The sequence below is a fragment of the Melospiza georgiana genome, chromosome 14 (assembly GCF_028018845.1).
Source record: "Melospiza georgiana isolate bMelGeo1 chromosome 14, bMelGeo1.pri, whole genome shotgun sequence".
NCBI classification, from domain to species: Eukaryota; Metazoa; Chordata; class Aves; order Passeriformes; family Passerellidae; genus Melospiza; species Melospiza georgiana.
Window position 1 is genome coordinate 2,129,668 of NC_080443.1, and position 24,341 is coordinate 2,154,008.

Consider the following 24,341-nt stretch of genomic DNA (forward strand, 5'->3'; position numbering starts at 1 on the left):
GGTGTTTTTGTTTCTTTTACTACAAGTGTGTAATTGCATAACAGAATTTCCCTCAGATGTGATGAAAAATTAAATTCCAAGAATAACTGATTGAAGGATATAAGCATGCCTCTAAAATGTGTGGTAAAATTTACACACTTCAGTTACCCATGGAAATTGAAGTGTAGAGATTGTTTACAGTTCTAGTTACTCTTAGCATTTGGGAAAGAAGTAAAGGAGAAAACCTTTCTCACATACTATTAGTGTCCATCAGCCACACAGAATCAGTTTTTAGAAACTCTTAGCAGTGAGAACTTAATGCCAGCCTGATTTTAAAAAGCAATTCTGTGTTAATTTAACCATGGATTGGAAATTCGGTGGATGAAGGGCCTTGCTGTCCCTGCAGCTGTCCAACATGAAACTTTTCTGTGTCTCTCCAGTGAAGGAAAGGTTCCATTTGTGTGCTGGAATGAGCTGTGCAGTGCCATGGGTCTGTGTGGGGAGAAGGTGCAGGGGTGAGATAACCCTTGTGTTCTCACAGGTACAGAACTGGGGCGGGCTCAGCTCCTGCCTCTGTGCAGGGGGATTGTGCAGCTCTGGCTGGAACCATCTGCATTCTCCTGTGCCTTCCCTGTTGGCTTAGGCTGAACTGCAGAATCTTCACTGACTGAAGGAAAAGTAATTTCAGTTTCCATAGAGCATTCTGTACAGGTTTAACGCTACAACATAAATTAATGCACTAAAACTGTGGGTTTAAAATAAAGGGAAGTGGGCAGGAGAGGAAATTCCACGCGAGTGATGGAATGCTGGCAAAACTGTGTTTTTAAGGAAGAATTGTAGCTTACCGTGTCAACTTCTGGGGGCAAGTGAAGTCGTAAAAACAAATATAATAACGTAAAATACATTAGAAATAAATATATTAAAAATATCATAGAATATGCTGAGTTGGAGGGGACCCATCCGGATCTTCAAGTCTTGGCCCTGCTCGGGACACCCCATGAATCCTGTCATGTGCTTGGGAGCATTTTCCAAATCCTACTTGAGCTCTCTTCATAATAATATAATATATTAAAAAATCTTAAACATATAAATATATTTAATATGTATAATTCAATTTTAATATTGAATGATAGTGTATGTAGTTCAATATTAAAATTGTTTATATATTATAGTTTAATATATAAAATATTTAATTTTAATTTAATTTAATAATAATATAATATTACAGTTTAATATTATATGTTAAAAATTAGCAAAACAAATAAGAATCTGCTGTTGCACCAGGAGTGCGGGGCACTATATTACATATAGTTCAAAATTAAAATTGTTTATATATTATAGTTTAATATATAAAATATTTAATTTAATGATGATATAATATTAAGCTACAATATTATAGTTCAATATGATATTGTTATGTATTAAAAATTAGCAAAACAAATAAGAATCTGCTGTTGCAGCAGGCGTGCGGGGCTCTCGGCGGCAGCGGGGCTCGAACCCGCGGCCCTCCGGCCCGGCCCCGCCGCGGTGTTCCCGGGCAGCGCGGGGCCCTCCGGGCCGCCAGGGGGCGCTGCGCGCGCGTGGGCGGCGCTCAGTCGCGGCGGGCCCGTGAGGAGGCGCGCGGAGCCGCCGCCGTGTCCGTCATGGCGGCGGCGCTGGCGGGGTCGCTGCGCCCCGAGCTGGCGCAGGCCGTGTCCCAGGCGCGGGTCCTGGTGGTGGGGGCCGGTGGCATCGGCTGCGAGCTGCTCAAGAACCTGGTGCTCACCGGCTTCAGCAACATTTACGTGGTGCGGGTCGATGCCGGGGCGGGAGCCGGGGCGGGCGGGCTGGCGGGCGGAGGGAGGCCGAGCCCGGGGCCGCGGTGCCGCTCGGGGGCCGCGGTGTTGGCGGGGCCGCTCCGCCGCCGCGGTGCGTGCGCGGTTTGAAAGCGCCCGGGCCCGCCAGAGCCGCCGCGGGACCGCCGGGCCGGGCGCCACAAAGGGGCCGCGGCCTGCGCGCCATCGCCGCCCCCCTCGGGCCGCGCTCCCGCCGGGCTGGGAGCTCCTCCTTCCCCCGCCGAGCTCAGGCCCCTTCCTGCACGGCCGAACCAGCCCGCGGGTGGAACCGCCCGGGACCCCGCGCCGTGCCGCGCTCGCTGCCGGCGGTATCTTGGAAGTCTTCAGTTGTGCCGAGTGCCGCCTTTGCCGGGGCTGGGGGTGCGGGACGGGGAGGAATCGCAGCGAGGAACCCCCGGAGGGGTGAACTGCGCTTGCAGATCCCGGGCTGTAAACCCGTCAGCGCTGGCGCTTCCCGCGGGCTCCTGCTTTCACTTTTGCTTCCAGATATTAATCTGTGAACGCGTGCGGGAAGGGCAGATGTGAGAGGGTAGTAATGAAAAGAGATCGAGAGAAATACTGTTGGTGAAACTATGATTGCGTGGTGTCCACACCTCTATTGTAGTAAAGAAGAGCAAATGGTTTTACATCCCGCTAGAGCAGAGGTCTGTTTCCTTCAATACCTTTTTAGTAACGTGCCCGGGAGTCACATCTGACAGTTTTGTGACAGGTTGTGAGGAGTTTGGGTTTGCAGCCAGACTTGTTGAGCCGAGCAGCTCGTATCTAAAACCATATCAGCTTCTAGAAGAAAACAGTTACTGGTTTGCTTTGTTCTTCTTACAGCTTGGGCTTTCCTACTGGAATGCTTCTTGAATTTGTAGAATATGCTTAATCCCAAATTTCCCTTTTGGTTTGAGAGCCTATCCAATGTGAACACTGCACCTGGGAAATAAATAACTGCAGAGGAGTGGAAGCATTTTCTGCACTGTTCCTCTCCTTTTCTCCCCTGCTCTGCTGTGTCAGTCGTGTACTCCTGCAGTCCATTACAGCCCAGCTTAAAGCTCCTGGTTTTCCATTTAGTCATTAGGCATAAATCTCATCGGGCTGTGCTTTTTGTTTCCCTTGTTATAGTTTGGGGGTTGGCATTGCCTTTCCAGGCTGACTGGAGGCACCCCCTTAACTTAAATACACGTCTGATCTGCCTTCATGTGACAATATTGCTGGCAGTGTTCCATGCAACACAGAAATAATGCTTTGATAACAGGTGGGTACAAGGCAAGGTGAGAGCAAAAGAAGACTTGTTACCCAAAGAGGGAATTTGCTATTAGCAGAATAAAGTGCTTTTGGCAGCATTTGTGATATTGTTGAGAGTTTGCCTCGGTTATTAAATATTAACAAACTTGAAGATCTAAAAATACTTTTTATAAGTAAGTTGTGCTTTTTTTTAAAAATAAAATCAGTAGTTTTTAATGCCAGACAACTAACTAATATGGGACTTAAATGTAGTGTCAAAAGGCATCCCCTTGTCCTGAGAATGAAGTACAAAATTATGTTTTTTCAGATCCAGGTCTGAATTAAGAGCATGAATAAAAGTTCTTAAGTGATGATGCCTTTTCTTCCATGTTACCAAAATGGGAGCAGTGTAGTTGCCTTATAAGTGAGCTGTTAAATTCTCATCATTCTCAGCTAGACTGAAGCTTCTGTTGAGGTCTAGTGGTCTCAAGTTTTCCCTCTGGAGAACTCCCTTTGCTCCCTTTAGTTGTAATTCTTGTTCTCAGCAGGAGCTGATGTTGCTTGTCATCTTCTCCAGTTGAAATATTCAAAGCTTTCTGGGTAGTGAAGGTTTTAACAGAGTTTTGCACTTTATTGTTTTCCCTTGAAGTTCTTGGGCTTTCTGGCTTTGGACTAAGCAAGCTGTGTGTCTTTTGAGGAAGGAGCAGAGGTAGAAATGTGAATTATGCAAATACTATTTTCATGAAAAGAGACCAGACTGTGGATAGTTACTGTGTTACAGTGGTAGGAATGTTTACACTCTCCGCTCTATATTTTCAAAACGTTGTATCTTTTTGTTTGCTCTATATCCACAGGTGCTTTTATTAACTGTTGAAATAAAACTCTGTAGCTATTGCAGTTTTTGTTATGTTAAAACTTAGTCCTTCAATTGAAAATACTCCCTTGAGAAAAGAGGTAGATTAATGCTGGGATTTGGATCTCTGGTGCCGAGGTGTTCACTGAGTGTGTACTGAGCTTTATTCATAACTCAGGTTTGGTTAAACCTGAGTTAATAAAGTCAGGAGCTTGTGAGAACAGCCTGAGCAGTCACGTTTAAAGTTGACCCTGCACACTCTGAGTGCTCTCTGGGTAGCTGAAGGTGTTCCTGTGCTGAGTATGTCAGCATCACCTGGGGGAATTTGGGAGAGATATCTCTGATATATCTCAGAAAAATCTCTGAAATACCTCAGAAAAACTCTCACTCCCCTCATTAAAATGTTAAGGACAGGAGACGACTTCTAACAAGAGTTGTTGATCAAAGAATCTTTAATTGCACAAAAAGTGGTGGTAACAAAGGTAGGAATAAATGTCAGAGTTCTAGTTAAATCATTTTAATTCTTGTGGGATTTCTGCTGTTCCTGTGTATATATTAATGAGTGGAAGCATAGCTCTTAGGGGAATTGCAGTCATGTCATCCTTTGTGTGCTCTGTGCTGTGTGTTTTTAAACTTCTGGATTGTGTGATTGGATTTCTCTTTTATAAGTGGACTTTATCATTTGTTAATGTGCACTTAGGCTGTTATCCTGGGTGCAGGCAGTGGCAGCTTTTGCCCTGCAGTGTGTGTGAGATGGCTGAGCAGCCCTGGCTTCCCTGGCTGAGGTGCTCAGAGCTGTGCTCTGTAGGGTGGAAGGACCAGTTGGTGTGGGGCCTTTCCTGGGCTGGGAGGGGCTGCCTGGACCTGTCTGATGGATTTCTGCATTTCCCACCCAGCTTGTGCTCTGCTCCTCAGGAGCTGCTGCTGAAATCTCCACCCTGTGTGAGCAGGGCCGTGGGTGGTGGCTCTGCTCACTGTGTGGGGCTGCAGTTTCAGCTGGGCTCTCTGCAGAAAGTTTGTTCTTCTCGTGTAGCTCTGCACTTCTGTCATGGTCCCCTGCCAGCAGCCAGAGGTGACCACTTGTGCCCCCTCAGGTGCTGTAGGTCTGATGTGACACCTGAAAGGGCTGAGAAGGGGTCTGTAAAGTTTCTGCATTTTGGCCAACTGTCTTTTCTTCAAATTGTGTTATTGGTTTTGTTCCTTTTGTACCAATGAAAGTGAAATGCCTCTCTTATGTGTTTGTAGATTGATTTGGATACTATTGATGTCAGCAATCTCAACAGACAGTTTCTGTTTCAGAAGAAACATGTTGGAAGATCAAAATCACAGGTAAGGAAAAAGTGAAAGCTCATTACTCAGTATTATTTTATAGATAGTGTTAGAAACATGTCACAATTTAGTTTCTGCTGGGAGGAGGTAAGTGTTGGTTGGCTGATCATGGCTATCCACAGCATTTCTTTATTAAAGTATTTAAATCTCTTAAGGTAGTCAACTTACTCAATACACAGCTGGTATCAATTCTGTCTTTTAGAAGGAAGGAAGAAATAATAAGTGTTTTTTTTGTTTTCTTTTTTTTTTGTTTTGTTTCTAGGTTGCCAAGGAAAGCGTGTTACAGTTTTGTCCAGAAGCTAATATTATAGCTTACCATGATAGCATCATGAAGTATGTTTGGTTTTAAGCTCTAATTACATGTTTGATTTGCAAGTACTGTGTTATTTAAATGCTGCAATGGTGTGCTTTAAGGTATTTTGCAAAGCTTCCTCAGTAAGGAGAAATAGCTGTAAATGTGAACTACCATGCACTTGAGTGGGAGTGTGGCTTTTGCATGGGTTTTAAGCTCTGGTAGTAAGCTCTAGTAATTTGTTTGTGTCTGTTTTTCATTTTATTGGCAACATTTGCCATATGAGTTTCTACTCTGTAAGGATGTCCTGAAGTCTTGAGCAGTAATTAAATTAAGAGACATGTGAATCTTGAGAGTGTGATTAACAAAATTAAGTCCTCTGTGTGTGTGTAGGTAACTGTCATTTATATATGCCCCAAGCTGTTGAAATTTAGTCTTTATGAGCTGCAACCAATGAGTAGAGTACAAGATTATGTAGGTTTCCATTAGCTGTTCCTCATGTTTTAATTTATATTTGCCCCAGTTTCTAAAAGAGTTAATATTCTGTACCATGGAAGTTTGAACTCTGATGTTGCTATTAGCCAGTGAAACACTGACTCACTGCTTCCTTCTCCTGAAACTGTTAATCCTGTTTCCTCTTTTCTCTCTCTTCTTCTGCACCTTCTTGTTTCAGTCAGAAAAATGCACCATAAAGATAACTGAAGTGTCAGGATTTAAGGTGCCATATGTTGGCTCCTCAGGGTATGGCCACACAGTCAAACCAGTGGAGCTATCACAGCACAATGAATTATGCACAGTCTGATGGGCTGTGGTAATTACAGTGTGCATGTTTTAGCTACAGCTGATGGTTTTTAAGGTCAGTTACCACAGCTCAGCCAATTTACTCATTAGGTCAGAGTAGTTTAATCACTTTTCCTTGTCTGCCTGTTTCATTGGTCAAATTAGTACTAATTGCAGTAGCTTCCTTCCAGCAGCATAAAATTCATGCTTTCACCCAGCTTTAAAGTGGGTGGAAGACAAATGGGGCAGTTAAAGGGTAGCTAAATTTATAAATGTGTAAGATGTGCAATTTATCACATTGGTTGCATGTGTAGAGTTTCTGTTGTGCAGTAGTAACCAGGAGCTTGGATGTGGCATTTGAAATGTTGTTTTTGTTTTCCATAGCCCTGACTATAACGTAGAGTTCTTCCGCCAGTTTACGTTGGTTATGAATGCTCTGGATAACAGAGGTGAAGTTTTCACTGATTTTATATTGCACATGTAGCTCCTTCCCTGCTGCAGTGTCCTTTGAATAACAGGCATCCTCCTAACCCATCTGCAGCTGCCCTGAGCCTTGTGGGCTTTGCTAGAGAGTGAAGGGGTGGTTAGTGCTTGTGCAGGTGAAAGGAAATGTGCCCTGCTAATTCTGCTTCATGGGACTTGCTGGGTACTGTGGGTGCAGGGTGGCTGTAATCAGCTGGTTTGCTGTGTTTATTAATGTCCATGTGAGAATGGGAAATGGGGCTTTGTGAAAATGCTCTATAGAGAAACAAGGTATGTTAAAGATAAGTGCATAGGATGCTAGTTTGAATTTGGAGAAGCAAAACTTCTTTTTTCTTAACTATTCAAATTTTTTCTTTAAAACCCTCTTGATTTGCAGCTGCCCGTAACCATGTGAACAGGATGTGTCTGGCTGCTGATATTCCTCTTATAGAGAGTGGAACTGCAGGCTACCTGGGACAAGTAACTGTTATCAAAAAGGTTAGGGGGGTGTCACCCTTGCCATTGGCTATTTTAGACAACAGGGAGGGGGTGTTTGGAGATAGAGTTACAGCTCATCTGTTAATAGCCCAAATGATCAGTAGCCTTCTCAGAGTGACAAGTAAATGCTTCATTTTTCACAGGGAGTGACAGAATGTTATGAATGTCAGCCTAAACCAACTCAGAAAACTTTCCCAGGCTGCACCATCCGAAACACGCCCTCAGAGCCTATCCATTGCATTGTGTGGGCCAAGTATTTGTTCAAGTAAGTACTTTTTTAAAGAAACAGGTGCTGTGGTTCATTCTTTTGGTTTCTAAACACACAGAGAAAGAAATAAAATTGACACACTTTAAAAAAATTATTATAATGGATTTTAAATTAATTTTAAATTGATTTAGATAGATTATGGTGAAACCTCCAGTTCCTTGACCTGGGTGCTGGGGTGGTTATAAAGATGGAAGGTTGATTAGTATTTGGGCTTTGCTCTAATAGCACAAAAAATCTGGCAGAGTAGTTTGGCACAGCAGTGTAGGTTAAGGTTGCTTTATTATTCATCTTTGTATGAAGTAAGCACATTTTTCAGTTTAATGCATGTTTTAACAAGTTTGTTGGAATTTTGGATATCCCAGAGGTTCTAAAAATGCATTTAGTACTGCAGTGTAAATGTTAGGCTGAATATTGGGTGAGCTACTGAGTGAATTATACAGAAAACTGTTTTGCTGAATTCACTTTCATATTGGGCATTTTGTGTTGCCCATGTTAAGTCCACGTGTGATGAATCCCAGCATGTTAAAAAGCAATGTATGAAGTGGCAGTCTGCCTGAAAGCAAGAATCATAAAATTAATATATATCCATTAGCAAATATATGAGTCTTTAACCACATATGCTGAAATTCTGGTCTTGTTCTTAATTATTATATAGCCAGTTGTTTGGAGAAGAAGATGCTGATCAAGAAGTCTCACCTGACAGAGCTGATCCTGAAGCTGCCTGTGAGTGTGATATAACTGGTGGCTTACCCTGTTACTGAAACATTCTGTTTCAGAGATTATAACTCCTTTCTGTACATTTCTTAAGCTTAGAGAGTTCAGCTCAATTTTCTTTAAAGAAGATTCTGTTTCTGGCCTCTGGGAGGCTTGTTTTTGGAACAGAGTACTGAGTGATATTTGTAGTCACTCTGCATTTCCCACTCCTTGCTGAGGGTTTGCAAGGAAACTTCAGGAATTGTGTTTGAGCTTTTCTAGCCTGCAACACTTGAGCATTAATCTACATAGGAAGTGTGTCCATTTTGAGTGATATTTTTAGAGCTATTCATTATTTCTCTGTAAGGACAGTTATCATAGTTCCTATGAGGTGAATAAGCATCATTGTTGGTTGCTTCTTTTGGATCCTTTGATAGATGAATGGACTTGGGAGGGGGAGCTTAGAGGATCCTCCGACTCTTCAAATGCTTTGAGCATCAGATAGTGATCACTGGACAGGTTGTTCCTACAGGAAGTGCAGAATGAAATAGGTGAGTCTTAACAAGAGTGGCAATATAAAGTCACTCAAAGCAATGGCTGAAGTAGTTGACAGGTAGCAAATGCAATGCCACTTATTTAAGTAAAGACAGCAGGGCAGTTCCAGGGTGCTGAGCTGGAGCCTGGTGTCTGCAGTGACAGACTGCCCGTGGTCAGGGTGCTGTGGTCACACAGGGTGGCACTGTCCACCTTTGACCCCAGCTGGCAGCTCAGCACTGCACAGCCCTCACTCACTGCCCTGCCCAGAGCAGGGAGAGCCACACAAAATTAGGGAGCCTCACAGGCTGGGGTAAGAGCAGCTAATAATGGGAACAAATGTGTAATACTATTGATCACAACTGGAATAAAGAGAGGGGGGATAAAATTCAAGACAAACAAGTGACTGCCCACTGGCCAGTGGCTGCTCAGCCAGTCCCCAGGCAGAGATCAGCCCCTCCCAGCCAACTCCCCCAGCTGATGTGCTGAGTAGGATGTTCTGAGGTCTGGAATATCCCTGTGCTCAGTTCAGGTCAGCTGTGCTGGCTCTGCTCCCTCCCAGCTCCTTGTGCTCCTGCTCACTGGCAGAGCACAGGAAACTGGAAAGTCCCTGACTTGGAGTCACCTCTTGGCAGCAGCTGAAACATCAGCCTGTTACCAACATTATCTCCTGCAGAACCCAAAACACAGCACCTACTAGAAAGAAAATTAACTCTCTCCCAGCCCAAACCAGGACATCCAGGGAAGACTTAATGCAACATCTATAAGGGAAGTTGTGCCCAGCAGGGCTCTGTGGGTCCCTGGAAGGAATCAGCAAGCCTGTGTAGAGTGTGTCTGGTTTAGGCTGCTCTGAATGTCCAGGGGGCAGACCCAAAAACTGTTGAGTGGAATCTGAGGGACATAAGCAGCCAAGGGGACAAAAAAAGGTGAAGATCCTGAAGTGGATAAACTACTTGAATGATAAAGGTAAATGGTGATTGGAGGAGTCTCAGATGGGAGATGTGTGCTGTTCAGCACAGATGATTAGGCAAAGTCACTCAGAGTCAAAAAGATGAGACCTAACTTCAAAAAGTAGTAAAATGCTTTGCAATACAGAATAACTGGGCAATGGTAGATGAGGCAGATGAATATGAAATAATGCAAATGATGCATTGGTGAAAGAGAGGAAACATTCCCAAATTTACACATAAAGTGATGGTCTCTGAGTTGATTTTTCTCATTCAGTCAAGATGTTAATAAATAGTTCTATGAAAACATCAATCTGATTATTAGAAATCATGATAGCAACTGTTGGAGGTGACTAGGAAAGAAAGAAAATTATTTGTGTCTTTACAGAGATTTTTTTTGTTTAAAAAGAACCAGAGATAGGAAACTGATTTTGTTTGTTTGTTTTAAAAACCTAACCAAACTAAGACTCTTTAGCTGGAAAAGAGACTGCTAAAAGGACTGGTAAGACATTTCTGAAGTAGCAACATTATGTGGAAAAAAATAGTGGGAAACAATTGTTCATTGTTTCTGCCAATAAAGGAGTTGGGTGATACCAGGTTAAGTCAGTGAGTTGCAGTTTCAGAGGCAAAGAGGAACAAACACACTGTGCCTAATTCAGCTTTTGTTGGGTGCAATAAAGCCATTTTATGCTCCCTGCATAATTTTGGTAATCGACTCTGGGGGTAATATTTGGATAGGATTTATTTTTAAATTTAAAATATTGGTTATCACTTTGTTAATAGGGGAGCCAGCAGAAGCAGAAGCCAGAGCATTAGCATCCAATGAAGATGGTGAGATTAAACGTGTTTCAACTAAGGAGTGGGCTAAATCCACTGGCTATGATCCAGTTAAACTTTTTACTAAGGTATGTTCTTTACACCAAATAAATGTCTTTATTTGAAATGCATGAGGTTGTGTAAAGTTGAATCAAACTTGAGCATTACTTTTCATGGGAAAGGGTCTGTCTGCAGTGGGCATAATCAGAACCAATCTGATGACCTAAAAGTTGTCAGTCATCTGTGCAATATCAGGCTCTGGCATAAGGAAAGACAAACTGATTTAGTTGTTTTTGTTCTACATAGTTACTGAAAGTGGGTAAGTAGAAGAAATGAGCTTGAATGTAATGTTCATAGGTAGCAATAACTTTTCTTTGGGAATTCATTGGCATGTTCATTCATTTGTCTCAGAGAGGGCATACAAAGAACTGTAGGGATGGCTTCAGTAGACAGGTAAACCACTCTTTGAACTACTGTTTCTTGATTTTTCACTTTACTCCTCCCCAGATTAATCAGAACTATGTCTACTCTATGCAATGAGTATTAGAGAGTAGGGACTAAGATTATAGAATCTATTTTTATGTAATTGAAAATACTGTCAAGGAGAAAATCATAACCTCATCAATCTAATGCTGATTTTTCAGTGTCTTTTTTCCTCCCTTTAATTTGATTTTTTTTTTCATGTTTCCAGCTTTTCAAAGATGACATTAGATATCTGCTGACAATGGATAAGCTGTGGAGGAAAAGAAAGCCTCCAGTGCCACTGGACTGGACTGAGGTACAAAAGCAAGGTAACTGTCCCTCCTCCTGCTGTACATTTGTAAATAATACCTGCTGTTTATTAATGCATCTCTGTGATATTTACTTTTTTTTTACTGCCACAGTTGAGATCTGATAATGAACATATTAATTCTTTACATTTCCTAAAGATTTCAATTTTTTCTCTGTATAGACAACACTTTCTCTAAGACTGTTTTGCAGTTGTTGTTTTAGATGCTCAGTATTGGCAGTAGAAAATACACATTTAATAACATTATGTCAGCTTATTCTAGGACACCTTACTGTAAGCAATTAAAAGATTTATCTCTGCAAGTTGTTTGGTTGAAAATTTATGTTTGCTGTAATTTGTGCATGTTTAGGTGACTGATAGCACAGCTGTAGTTTCAGTTTTAAAAGCAGATTTGTTATAAAATGTTTGGGCTACTGCTGGTTAAGGATATTATTCTTCAATTTAGAAAATATTGAATTCTGCTGAATTTGGAAAGTTATTTGAGATAACTTCTGTGGAATTTACAAATATTCCTGATTTTTTTTTCTCCTTTTCCCCAAAGAGCAAAACGTACCTGACCAGCAGAATGAGAGCTCTGCAGTGCTGAAGGATCAGCAGGTTCTCAATGTCAGGAGCTATGCAGACCTGTTTTCAAAGAGTGTTAAAACCCTGAGTCTTCACCTGGCTGAGAAGGCTGATGGAGAAGCCCTTATATGGGATAAGGTTAGTTTGCAATGTTCTTCACAAGTGATACTACTTAACACAAAACTATCTGGCACCTTATGGAAACAGTTTCCATGTGTAAACAAATTCATTCTTTAAACGCTATATTGTGTCAGTCACTGAGGGTAGGGATTAACTGCTGTGGTGTGAGTAACTTAATTCACCAAATTCTCCAGCTCATAAAAGCACAAATTCACAAGTATTTGTCGTGTTTTGATTTTTGAAAATATTTAAATAATGCAGCTTCATTTTTCCCTTGTCTGTTTCCAGTGCATGCTCTTAGCCAGGTGTCAGTAGCTGGGGGTTTACTGAGGTTATGAGCAATCAGCTGATGATGGGTGTGCAACACAAATTCTGTTGAAGAAGACAAGAACTTTCTCTTTTATCACCACACACAGTATCACTTCAGTCAGTTATCATTTGGCATAAGAAAAAGCAGTCTGTAAATGGGGGGGAGGCAAAATATTAGAATATTATTACAAACAATAGTACAAATACTTCTCTCTGAAACACCCGGTGTTTGAAACTGATTCACAGTTAAAATTCAATGTGGAAAATATTTGAAACACTGTAAGACTTACGATTTAAACATTTTTATAATGTACAAGGCATTTTATTAGTACAGATATACTAATTTGCTACTGAAATACATGTTTAGAATCTGTAGTTAGTATTTAAAGTGCTACTGTTCTGAGTACCCCATCTGAAAGAGAAAGTATATTCACTTTGAAATGGAATTTTGTACAGGTTTTTTGTTTTTTTTTAGTTCTGGTTTTTAAGGTTTTAGGAACCATGTGTAGCAAAGTCTTTCTAATGAATAATCTGATTTTTAAATTTTTAAATGCTTTTTGTATTGACTTCTTTTTAGGATGACCCTTCTGCCATGGATTTTGTCACTGCTGCTGCAAACCTCAGGATGCATGTGTTTGGAATGAACATGAAGAGCAGATTTGATATCAAGTGTAAGGATAAAATGGAACATTGTTTTATTTAAATTACAATCTTCTTTTTTTCTTCTGCTGTTAAAAACCTGCATACTGGTTTGTTTTGCAGCAATGGCAGGAAATATTATCCCAGCTATAGCCACTACCAATGCAGTGATTGCTGGGCTGATAGTGCTGGAGGGTTTGAAGATTTTATCGGGGAAAATAGATCAGTGTAGAACGGTAAGTGAGAATAAAATGCTTTTGCTTTCCTGCTATTTATTATTTGTTTAAAAGTTACATTTAACATTTTTTCACTGTTGTGTAGTTTTACTGTCCCTCACTTGTTGCTTCAGTAGATTCTGAATATGCTGGGAACTTTCAGTCACAATGAAAAGAGAAGTGCAGGTCTTAAGGATCTGTAAATTCCTGTGAGTTAATAGAAATGTACTGTGAGACTCCTGCTCAGCAGGCACAGCACAGAGGAGTAGGAAACAGCACAGCCTGTCAGACAGGACAAGAAATCTGCAGGAAAAGAGGCTTTAGACATGCTGCTGATTACAGAATAACCTGATTTCTTCTTGTCTGTCCTCAAGATTTTTCTGAACAAGCAGCCAAATCCCAGGAAGAAGCTGTTGGTTCCTTGTGCTTTGGATCCACCAAATCCCAATTGTTATGTATGTGCAAGTAAGCCAGAAGTGACTGTGAAACTTAACACACACAAAGTTACTGTGTTGACACTCCAGGATAAGGTAAATCTTGAGCTACAGTTACAGCTTTCATTTCAAATCTAATACTGTAAATTATTAAAATTAGGTATTTGCTGTAGTGTATTATACACAGTGTATTTTGACCTGGCATCTCCTGTTTATATTTACTATACATTTCTCTCAGCTACAAGAAGAGCTGATTAGCCATATGCTTCTTGCCCATCTGTGTTGTATGTCTTGTGAAAGAATGTTTGTATTTTGTAAATTTTGGTGGTTTTAAAACCTATTCATATCTGAGAGCAAAAAAATGAAATTTGCATTTCAGTTGAGTGTTCAGTAGCTACATTACAGTTGTGGTCACAATTGGTTTGTAATCCTGTCATTTTATGAAGTATTCAAAGAAAATTTTCTAGCTTATATGAACCTGTATCAGAGCTCAAAAATATAACAATTTTGTTTGTGGAAGTGAACAAAAAAGTATAGGCTTTCAGTAGATGCCTGAAAATGAGCCAGAATAATAAAATCAACAAATTCAGGAGGTTTTTTTAATAAATCTTTTTAAGTCAGAGATTGAATATATTTTAATATATTTACATTTTCAGATACTGAAAGAAAAATTTGCTATGGTAGCACCAGATGTACAAATAGAGGATGGAAAGGGAACTATCCTGATCTCTTCAGAAGAAGGTGAAACAGAAGGTATGTATGCTCCTGAGGGTCTGGGATAAGAGTCCTCAAACCCTTGGAGCAGACTCTGCAGAGTAGGTGTGTAGCAGACATTGCAGTGCTCACCCTGTGCATTAGTGTTTGAGGAGGGTTTGTGAGTGTTGGGAGTGGCTTGAGGACAGCCAGGGCTGTTGTGTGCAAGCTGCATGTGCAGCTCAGCTTTCCTGCACGAAGCACTGCTCAGCTGGTGTGTCAGGATTCCTTTCAGGAACAGGCACCCCTGCATTTGCCAGCTCGCAGGTGCTGCTCTGTTCATGATGCCACAAAGCCTCTCCAAAATATTCCCAAATGCAGTAATTGTGAAGTGCTTGAACAGGATGGCATGAGGAGTAAATAAATCAAACATCATAAGTAGCTTCAACTCCTAATAGGCTTAAATGTCAGCTTTTAATTTAAATGTAGCTAATACATGTTAATTATATGTTCTTACATAAAAGTTCTGGAGTACTCCATATTTATTCAGGTGTAAAGATCTTTCTATAAATAGCTCTGTACACTGCAAGTTTTTACTGTTTTTGTAGCAAATAACCACAGGAAGTTATCAGACTTTGGAATTCGAAATGGCAGTCGACTACAAGCAGATGATTTCCTCCAGGACTACACTCTGTTAATCAATGTGCTTCACAGGTAAGGATTCTGAAATCAATGTTTTGTGTGTATACATGGAATGGTTCCACAGGGAATTTTTCATTCACAATTTAAATACATGAACAAAGTTCAAAGATTAAGCTGCTGAAAGGAAATATAAAGGCAAAAGCGGAATGGTTATTTCTTATTAAATTATAGTTTAAGGGGTTTTGTTTTGTGTCTTTTTTGTTGTAGTCTTGTTTGGTTGGGGTTTTGTTTTTTATAGCGATAACTGAAAGAGATTTATTTCAGTAATTTGTTGTTACACAACATAAGAATACATTTCAAAAACAAATTAACATGTGGGGCAACCGACAAGCAAGAAACTGGCATTTAAAAAAAAACCCTAAAATCTAGAAAGGCAAAAAAACCCCAGCCTGCTGAGATAAGAGATGCTCTCCTTGATACCTGTGTTCAGAAGTCCCTCTGAGCTCACTGGGGTGAGTGTTTAACCCTGGGGAGGTAACAGACACACACAGAAACTCACACTGCATGTTCAGTGGGAGGAGGGAAGAAAGGTAAGCTCAGGCAATGGTTTTTCTGATTCCTAAGCATTTGGAGTTGGTAGCCCTGGGTGGAATAGTGTTTAGGAATAGACAAAGCATAAATTATAAAAGAGGACTGAACAGATTTTTCTCTTTTTTAGTATGTTTTCTCATTTTGTCACAGTTGCAGCGTGCTCTAATACTTGAATGGGGTTGTTTTTTGTGTAAAAGACAGGATTTTATTTTCTGGCTGTTTAAAAGCATGTGTATTTTTCTGCAGTGAAGACCTAGAAAAAGATGTAGAATTTGAAGTTGTTGGTGATGCCCCTGAAAGAATTGGCCCTAAACCATCAGAACCAGCATCCAGGAACATTAGCAATGGTAGTGATGATGGAGCACAGCCCTCAACATCAACAGGTAATCAGCAGTAATCAATATTAAACAAAGCAGTCCTTCTCTAGTGCAGTCCAGTTAAAGTTGTCTCCAGTTGTGTGATTGAACTTTGCCAACACACAGTAAAAGACATTTAAGTTGCCTCTCTGTATAACTAACATGAAATAGAAAAATGCACATTTACAATTTTTACAAAGAGACAGAAGGACAGAAATGTATAGTACATAAACTTTGAAATTCTTACTTACCTGGTGTTCTTTGCCTGTAAGATACGTGCACAGATTTAAGACACAAAGTAAGTAGTTCCTTCCCTCTTGTTTGAAGGAAAACTAAATTTTAAGAGTATTGCTAAAAATTCCTCTAAATTGTATTAGAAATTGCATAATTTAATACGTTTTTACAGTGAATTTGTGTTTAAAACCAAACAAAATCCTCTAATGTCTTGAAAGTTCACATTTGGCTCTCCCCTTCTTCATACTCTCCATTGTTGTCCTTTAGCTCTGTAAGTCTGCTCACCCTTCCACTTCTCCCTCTCTCTGACACCTCTCTCTCCTGGAATGTGGCCTCTCCTGGAGTTCTGTGAGGGCAGTCAGGAAAGGAGAGGCTGCTCTAGAGCTTGCTGTGTGCAAAACTTCTATTCCCAGCAACTGCTGCAGACAGCAGCAATTCTTTGGCTTTGTAAATGAAAAAAAAGTGCTAACTAATGCATTTCCCATACTTTTGGCTTATTGCAGTATTTTCCACACCTGTAGTGAAGAAGGAACACCAGTGTAAAAATCATATTTTATAGTAACTTCAGGCACATTTAAGAAACTCTTGTGTGGATGTGACAGTCTGGTCAGAGAGATAAGCTTTCCCATGAATGGGTCTGAGGGAGCTGGAGAGAAAGAACTGTAAACAATCTGCAGGTGGTTTTTAACAAGCTGTTTTCCCATAGGGATGCTTACCAAAAGGGTGGTTTCTTAATTAACCAATGGTGACGGTGTTTTGATTAAAGGACCCATCAGGTCCACCTGTAGTGAACTAGAGTGTAAAAAGGAATGGGTTGCACCTTCTGAGAATGCCTGGAGTGTGTCACTCGTTTGTTTCTCTGTATCATTTCTGACTCAACAGTGACACTCTTGCAGTTGCATGGCAAAGAATGCTCCAATTTTTATGTAGGAAAACTGGTTTGAGAGTAGCCTGCATCCACTGCAGGATCCATTTGAATCTCAGGCACCTCTTTTGCAGCTCCAGAGCAGGAGGACGTGGTGATTGTTGACTCTGAGGACGAAGGCACTTCCAGCAACGCTGCGGATGCGGAGAGCAGGAGCCGCAAGAGGAAGCTGGAGAAGGGCTGTGAGTGTGGAGGGGCCAAGAGATCTCGGGCTGAGCAGGAGCAGGATGACCTGATGATCGTGGAGTCTGAGGATGAGGGGGCTGCCAGCAGCCTGGGCGAGGAGGAGAGCAGGAGCCACAAGAGGAAACTTGAAGAGAAAGGCTGCGAGTGCGTCGGGGCGAAGAGCGTGTGCTGAGCTAAGAGCAAGATGAAGAGCATTGGGGGAACCTCCACAGGCCCCTTGGCAAAGTGATTCACATAATGTCATACTGTAACAGCAGATTGTGCTGGGATGTGAAAAATGTCCAGAACTAGACTAACTCTAAGGTCTTGGTTCAAAGTGGATACCAAATAATTTGTGTCTGTTTCTCTCGATGATAAAGCTCTCGTATCAATAGACTCAGAAAGGTTTTTCTGTATTCCATATATAAATGTAGTGGAAATATAGTCTGTGAATACCTACAGATAAGTATTTACCTAAACATGAAAACAGCATGGTATTTTTGTGTAAATACCTTTTAGGTATTGTACAACAGGACAAAAAAAAACCTGCTTTTGTTTAGTGAAAGGGCCATCACCAGATGCCCACATTTTAAGCAACTACATTTTTTATTTTTCAGTGATTACCTTTAAAGTTTCCCAGCAGTGGCCTGCCTGCATATTTGCTTATCCCTTTCTGAGGCCATGTTGCAAGTGTGACTGCTCCACCTCCAGCATTCACAAAATCACAGATGCTTGAAGAATTAACATTTTTAGCCTAGTCCTAAACATTTTTCACACCCTGAACAAGTAAAGAAAATCCAACAAAGCAAATTAGTGCCACATTCTAACAGTGTTCTTAAACATCAGCTGGCACTATGTACATTACTGTAAAACTGTTAATTTACTCCAGTTTTTCAGCTCGTACTGCCTGGTATGTCAGTGTAAGAAGCAAATTTTTGTGTATTGTTACAGTTTCAGGTTATTTATATTTGATGTTTTGTAAACTCAGATACTACTACTATACTGTACATCTGATGGACCAAATAAATAACATCTGAAATACTTGCTATATTTGCTTGCACAGTCCAAAATTATGCTGACTTATGGGATTTTACAATGTATAGCCTTCAAAAATTACTGTATTATTTCCATTTTTCTAAACATAACCTAGTAGTACAGAACTTAAGCTTCACTTGTTTGAGGTGAAAGGGGAATTTTTTTAATAAAACTTTTGTGAATGTTTTTTCTTGGACAATCAGTTATTGGGCTCTTCAGCTGCAGCAGCTGCACCACCACATACATGGTTTCACCACCTCATGCCTTCAGAAGGAAGAAAACTGGTTTTTATACATTACACCTTGTGTGTAGGACAAAAGTGTCATGTTTAGAATCAGTGTCTTAAATCCTGCTGCATTTGTGTTGGTAACTCTCAAAACTGTCACTGTTGGTTTTCAGAATGCATTAATTGGCCATTTCTGTCACTGTACCAAAAGAATCTCCCACTTTTGTGCCAGGGACCCAGAAGTGCTCCCAGTCCTGGGTGAGTGTGCAGTGAGCCTTCCAGAGCACAGCAGATGAATAGCAAGATTTAGTCTCTTACAGTTTGCAGGCTGAGAGAATTGTAAAGCAAATGTGAGTTTTACAGGAGAAGGTTAAAAAACAAAGGCCAGCTCATCATTGTGTTAAAATTGCCAATGCTGTGCAAAACGGCTTCTACAAGGCAATTAATGTTTTATTTCTTCTTTTAGGCAGTAACAGTCATATGCAGTGGCTTGTTTGGAGGCATAATAGTGAAATCCTTTTGAGTGAGTTGCTGCTTGGCTGGCAGGAGTGCAGACTGAGGTAAAGATGTAAATAAGGTGTTAGAGAAAAGATTGCATGCTACAGTGGAAAACTTCTTGCCATAAACAGCTGAAGCATGAGAGTTTAATGACATCTTCCAAAAATTAAGACTGACATATTTTGGGTTTAAGCTTTATTAAAAAAAATATTACTGCTTTATTTCAATTTCTAACTTTTTTTAAAGCACCAGTAGAGGCTACAATCCTGGTAATTTACTGCATTGGTTTTACTGAAGTTGAGATTGTGAGTTGGAAGTTGAATGGAGTATGAGCTGGACTGAAATGTCACTGACAGATTCAAGGGTGAAAAAAGTAGGGGGGTGGCTGCTCCTCAAGTTATTGCTTGTTTATTGTTCTTAACCTTGTGCCATCATTTGGTTTGCAGCATGCAGGGCCAGAATGAGCTGCACAAGCCATGCCTGGTGATGCATTTGGAAGGTGCAGTTGTGCTGCTCGTGCCTGGGCAATGCTCCTGAGAATGCTCCTGCACCCCTCCTGTCACATCCTTTGCAGTGAAGGATTTTTAATGTGTTTCCTTTCCACAGGCTGCTCCCACAGAACATGGGACAGCTCTTGGCTGCTCTGGTCAGTTCTTTGGAAGTTGGGCAATACAGAATGAGCCACTAAATGCAAACTGCTGCTGTGCAGAGTGAAAAGCTGCTTTTCAGAACTGGTGGAGTATGTGTCCTTAATTGGCTGCTAGGCACCAACATTGTATTAATGTAGAATTTTCCAACTTCAACTTTCCTTTGCTCTTTAGAAAAAAATAAAAATAGAAGTGTTAATTAAGTTTTCAAGTAATTAAAAAGCCCTCCATTTTTCAAATGACAATTTGTTCAGCTTCTAATAGCAGGAATGGTCATATGGAAGGAGGTAGTGTTGCAAGGCACAAGATCTAAATGTTAAAATGGAGAAATTCTTCCCAGTGCTTTGGCTCAGCAACCTAATGTAGGTTCTGTCTTCACTAACAGTTTTGGAGCCCAGCTCATTAAATCAGTCTACAAACTGCTATTTGCAGTGATATAAATTGGCTCTGCTGTCACACAGGGTTCTCAAGTTGTTTGTTTCTACTCATGCAAAATTCTCTAATGCAGATAAGCTTTTCTGGCTGCTTTTACAGAGACAGTTCTTGATGCTTGCATTTTTAATTTACTTAGTGAATGTGAGTGCCATGTATGGACAAGAAAATACAGACTATTACAGAATGTACCTATGTGCATGCTTTTAATTCAATATGCCTTTTCTGCAGCAGAGCATGGAAAGGAATATTGACAATTAATGATTGACAGCAGTTAACCAGAGATTCATTAAGCTGTTCTGAGGGAGGGTGAAGGAATTCCCAAAGCATTGAATCACCTTGATGAGGCAAATGATAACCACTCAGGAGAAAGAGCTCTGGGGCCCTGGTGACAGCCAGCCCTGTGCCAGCCCGTTTCCTAACGAGTCACTGCAACTTGTAGGTGACCATTTAGTGTTTGTGGTGTTTCTGTGTGACATTTTAGCTTTCCTTTATGAAACCATTCCATAGCTGAACCACAGAGAGAGGTGCATCCTTTCCTGGCCTCTGACAGCTGGGAGCAGATTGATGTGCCATTTCAAGTTCTGACCTTTATAACAAAGGCCTCTTGCTAACTATTTATAGATTTCAGAAGATAAAATCAGCTTGTATTCAGTCTGTAGATACCACTGATATCTGCTTCAAGCCTTCTACTACCCCAAAATTTAAAATTTTGGTTAGAAAACTGAGTAAACACAGAATTAAGGGAAATAGATTTGGTGTTGTTCTGTTTCTCTGGTAGACATATTTATTTTCTTTGCAGCTAAAAGGACAAAAGGTCTTCCATTTTGTGCATCTAAAATACAGAATATGCAAGAAAGCAGGAACTAGGATCAGGATAATACAGCAAATTGTACACTTGTCAGTTAATCTGTTTTTTGCTTGCCTGAGATTGTTTCTGAAATGACTACAGGGAGCTTATACCTGCAGACAAATGTACATGAGAGAGGTAATGCTTTGATTTGGAGGCCTTGGTGCTTTTAAGGGAGGAACAGGATGAAGTAATTACGTGTACTTGTAGATACAGCTTGGTATCTGTTACATTGAAAGAAGATAATTGCTGTGTAGATACATGTTACCTTTATCTCTCCCACTGGCAGGCTCCTTCACTCTCATGAGAAAAAGAAGCCTGCAGAAGAATTTCCAGAAGAGAAGATATTTATGGAATTGCTCTGCCAGTCCTCTTCAGCAACACTTGAGGATACCTGCAGAGGTGAAGCAATTCCAGCCCTGCAGTCCTGGAGGAGACAGACCCCCAGCAGCTTCTGTGGCTGCACTTTGGCTTTGGAGGTGTGGGACTGACACCTTTGCTGCTGGCTAAGAGCAGGGTCAGACTGGGACACAGGGCTCACTGGACTGCAGCATTATTGGGGATTTGGAGAGGAGCCACGAGCTGGAGATGCAGAGGATGCAGAATGCAGAGACCAGGCTTGGTTTATACACTCGTGGAGCAGCTTCATCCTTGCACATTCATTCATCAGTTCCATTTAATGAGTGATACCTCTATAATGCCTCTAAAATACAATGAAATGGAAATGTATGGTGTTCCCAACAAACCAATGTCCTCTTCCTTCTGAAATGAACCTTCTGATCACAGCTGAAGTGTGTTGTGCTGCCAGGTCAGGAGGTCAGTACTCATAGTCTGCCTCATTTCTTTATTGGGTATGAAGAGGCACATGCAGTCAGGGTGATACTGCTTACCACCAGAGCAAAGGGGCTGTGTGTCTGGCAGCCTGACCCTCATGCAGTGTTTCTGTCCTTTATTCAGTGCACTAATGCTCTCTATTCCCTTGCTGCATGAAGGTTTGCAGGGTTGCAATCAGGACTTTGTCGCATCAAGAGAAAGTGTAGCTCCTCTAGGTCTCTTAAATCAGAAGCTGTATAACTTCAGACTTCCTTAAAAGTACTAAGTGGGTGCACTGCTAACTGAGCTGGCCAAGTAAATGATGGATTTATGCAAATGCAGTGGTTGCTGACTGATTGCAATGGCATATACAGTGACTGTGTCCTGTGAGTGCAAGGAATTTTGGCCAGTGCCCTGTGCAGCTCCAAAGTATGAGCCCATAAACTGTGCTGGACAGAAATGTGATTATCTGAAATATGTAAGAGAAGTGGAAGATGGAGCTATAAAAGAAATAAGATACATATATGGTGCATTAATCATAAGTGCTTGGACAGATGTTGTCTGTCTACCCCAGCACGTTCACAAAGCGCCTGTTGTGACTGGAATTTTACAGGGTCTGTCCCAAGCTATGTTTGTGCAGCACAGTGAATAGCTGCACTTGCAGTGAATAAGAAGAATGTAAAAAATGTTAAATAGTGTTTTATTGCAGATTTAGAATGAGAAATGACCTGTAAGCCTGCAGAGTGGTGTTAGTCAGAAATATTTTAAATAGTTGTGCCTGGCGAGGGCAGCCATTCAAATACAGTGTGTGCTGCCTGCCAGAAGATGGTGCTCTAAAACACACTCTAGAATTGCAGTTTTTAGAAGCTGCGATCAACTGCAAATGATAATTTTAAAATACAGGTCAGAACAGAGTGATTTGCAAACAAATCACCCAAGTCCAAATACATATTAATGCCCAAACTTCATATTCCAAAATGTTGGCTTGTACGTAAAAGTATTACAACACAAATTAACATACAGGATCCAAACATGCAAAACAAACCAATATAAACCCAATACAGCTACCACTTCAAAGCAAATCAAAGCTTCAGTCTCCCATCCCAACATATAAACACTTCTTTGCATAATTTTTTAATTAATTTCACAACTTGGGTTTTGTGTTTGTTTGGGTTTGGTTTTGCTTTTTCTTTTTTCATCAGGCTTAAAACAGACCAGAGATAAAAGAATAATCATTTATGTTCCTTACCAAGAAATGGATCAATTTTAAAAGTGGAAAACAGGTGTAATTTCATTAATTTCTTAATGCTGGAGACAAAGAAATAAATTGCAAAAAAGCAGGTAGCATCCAGTTCAGTAGGCAAATCTGCAGAGCAGCTTCAGATTGCTCAGTTGATGAAGTGAGACAAAGAACTCCCTCCTGCATTGTGTCAGGTCTGATATAACACACACACACCACAACACAAGTCGGGGGATTTTTGCCATTGTCTTCGCCCGAGCTAAAGTTTCCTCGGGGAGTTCTCACACTGACAGCTTCCCTGCCCTGCTGGCAATGCACTGTTTGCAGCTGGGGGAGCAAAGGCCCAGCAGTGGCTCTCCCTGCCCCTGGCCCGGGTGGTGCTCCCTTGCAGACCCTGGCAATCACAAGGACCAGGAGAGCTCTGCCTGGGAGCCCTGGCCGGCTGATATTCACAGATCAATAACTCCACCTGGCTGTTTTGCTCCCTTTTTAGGTCTTAGACAATGGAGTTTATTTAACAGAAGCAGCTGGCTTTCCTTAATGTCTGATTTACTGAGATAACCTAAAATCAGGCATAAGGATAACCACACCAAACCATGACATGAGGTTCAGCTTTAATAACACTCCCACAACTCTTGTGCTCTTAGTTGCAGAAGTGTCAGTCTTTTTGCAGTATATACATGTTACTGCTGGTTGCTATAATTGAGCAAGTATTTTGAAAATTAGGTAGGGAGAAAACCACATCAGGATTGTTGAGCTGTAACTACCCAGTATTTTGGATTTTCACATATCTAACAGTGAAGAGAATGATAGGGGTAATCAGTACAGCAACAGCAGCTGTAACTCCACTCTTTGTTTGCACAGCCTGGTACAGATGGTCCTCTGTGAGCAATGCAGCAGTGCTCTGTGTGCTGTGTACCACTGCAGGCACGTTTACTCCACCTGTATGGCCCACACCTGGGGCTGTGCTGCACATAAATGTGAGTTTCCTCCTGTGTGTGACACAAGAACAGCTCCCTGGTGAAGAGGGGCCAGGAGCATTGCCCCTGCAGCAGGTACAAGATGGGAACACGGGACCAGGATGTTACTCACCAAGCGTAAGCTTTCTAACAGTAAAAGTGAGTGATTTTTACCATTTGATGCACACTGCTTACTAAAAAGGGCTCTTTCCTTAGACTCCCCAGTGTGTTTTTCCATGAGTTCATACCCAACAAATTCCATGCTTTCATGACTCAAGTACCAATAGACTTAGTGCAGAAACCTGCTGGCAGCAGAAGCAGCACAGAAGCTGAGCGGCCTCAAAAGGCAGAGCAAGGGCAGATTTGTGGCTCAGAAGGACAGAGCTACAGAAGGACACTATTGCTCTAAGTGTGAGCTGCAGCTTCAGCTCTGCAGCTCCTGCTGTAAGGATACCTGCCCAAAATG

General features: G+C 41.2%; 1 protein-coding gene across 1 annotated transcript; it reads left to right on the forward strand.

Annotated features, from left to right (window-relative positions):
• Positions 1-1,621: 1,621 nt before the first annotated feature.
• On the forward strand, positions 1,622-18,396 carry UBA2 (ubiquitin like modifier activating enzyme 2). The gene is made up of 17 exons (XM_058033903.1): positions 1,622-1,766; positions 5,125-5,208; positions 5,471-5,541; positions 6,665-6,729; positions 7,140-7,240; positions 7,384-7,505; positions 8,164-8,231; positions 10,466-10,587; positions 11,190-11,289; positions 11,830-11,990; positions 12,859-12,952; positions 13,044-13,156; positions 13,510-13,665; positions 14,226-14,322; positions 14,871-14,976; positions 15,742-15,878; positions 17,085-18,396. Exons 1-17 carry the CDS (start codon positions 1,623-1,625, stop codon positions 17,366-17,368), a joined length of 2,025 nt encoding a protein of 674 aa, XP_057889886.1. The 5' UTR covers position 1,622; the 3' UTR covers positions 17,369-18,396.
• Positions 18,397-24,341: the final 5,945 nt, after the last annotated feature.

What these genes read in the sequence shown, in the direction of transcription:
- UBA2 (XM_058033903.1), top strand. Translation starts at nt 1,623, where the DNA reads ATGGCGGCGGCGCTGGCGGGGTCGCTGCGCCCCGAGCTGGCGCAGGCC. An exon ending in AAGCCCTTATATGGGATAAG is followed by an intron (nt 11,991 to 12,858) that starts GTTAGTTTGCAA and finishes ACTTCTTTTTAG; the next exon opens with GATGACCCTTCTGCCATGGA. An exon ending in TGTTGACACTCCAGGATAAG is followed by an intron (nt 13,666 to 14,225) that starts GTAAATCTTGAG and finishes TTACATTTTCAG; the next exon opens with ATACTGAAAGAAAAATTTGC.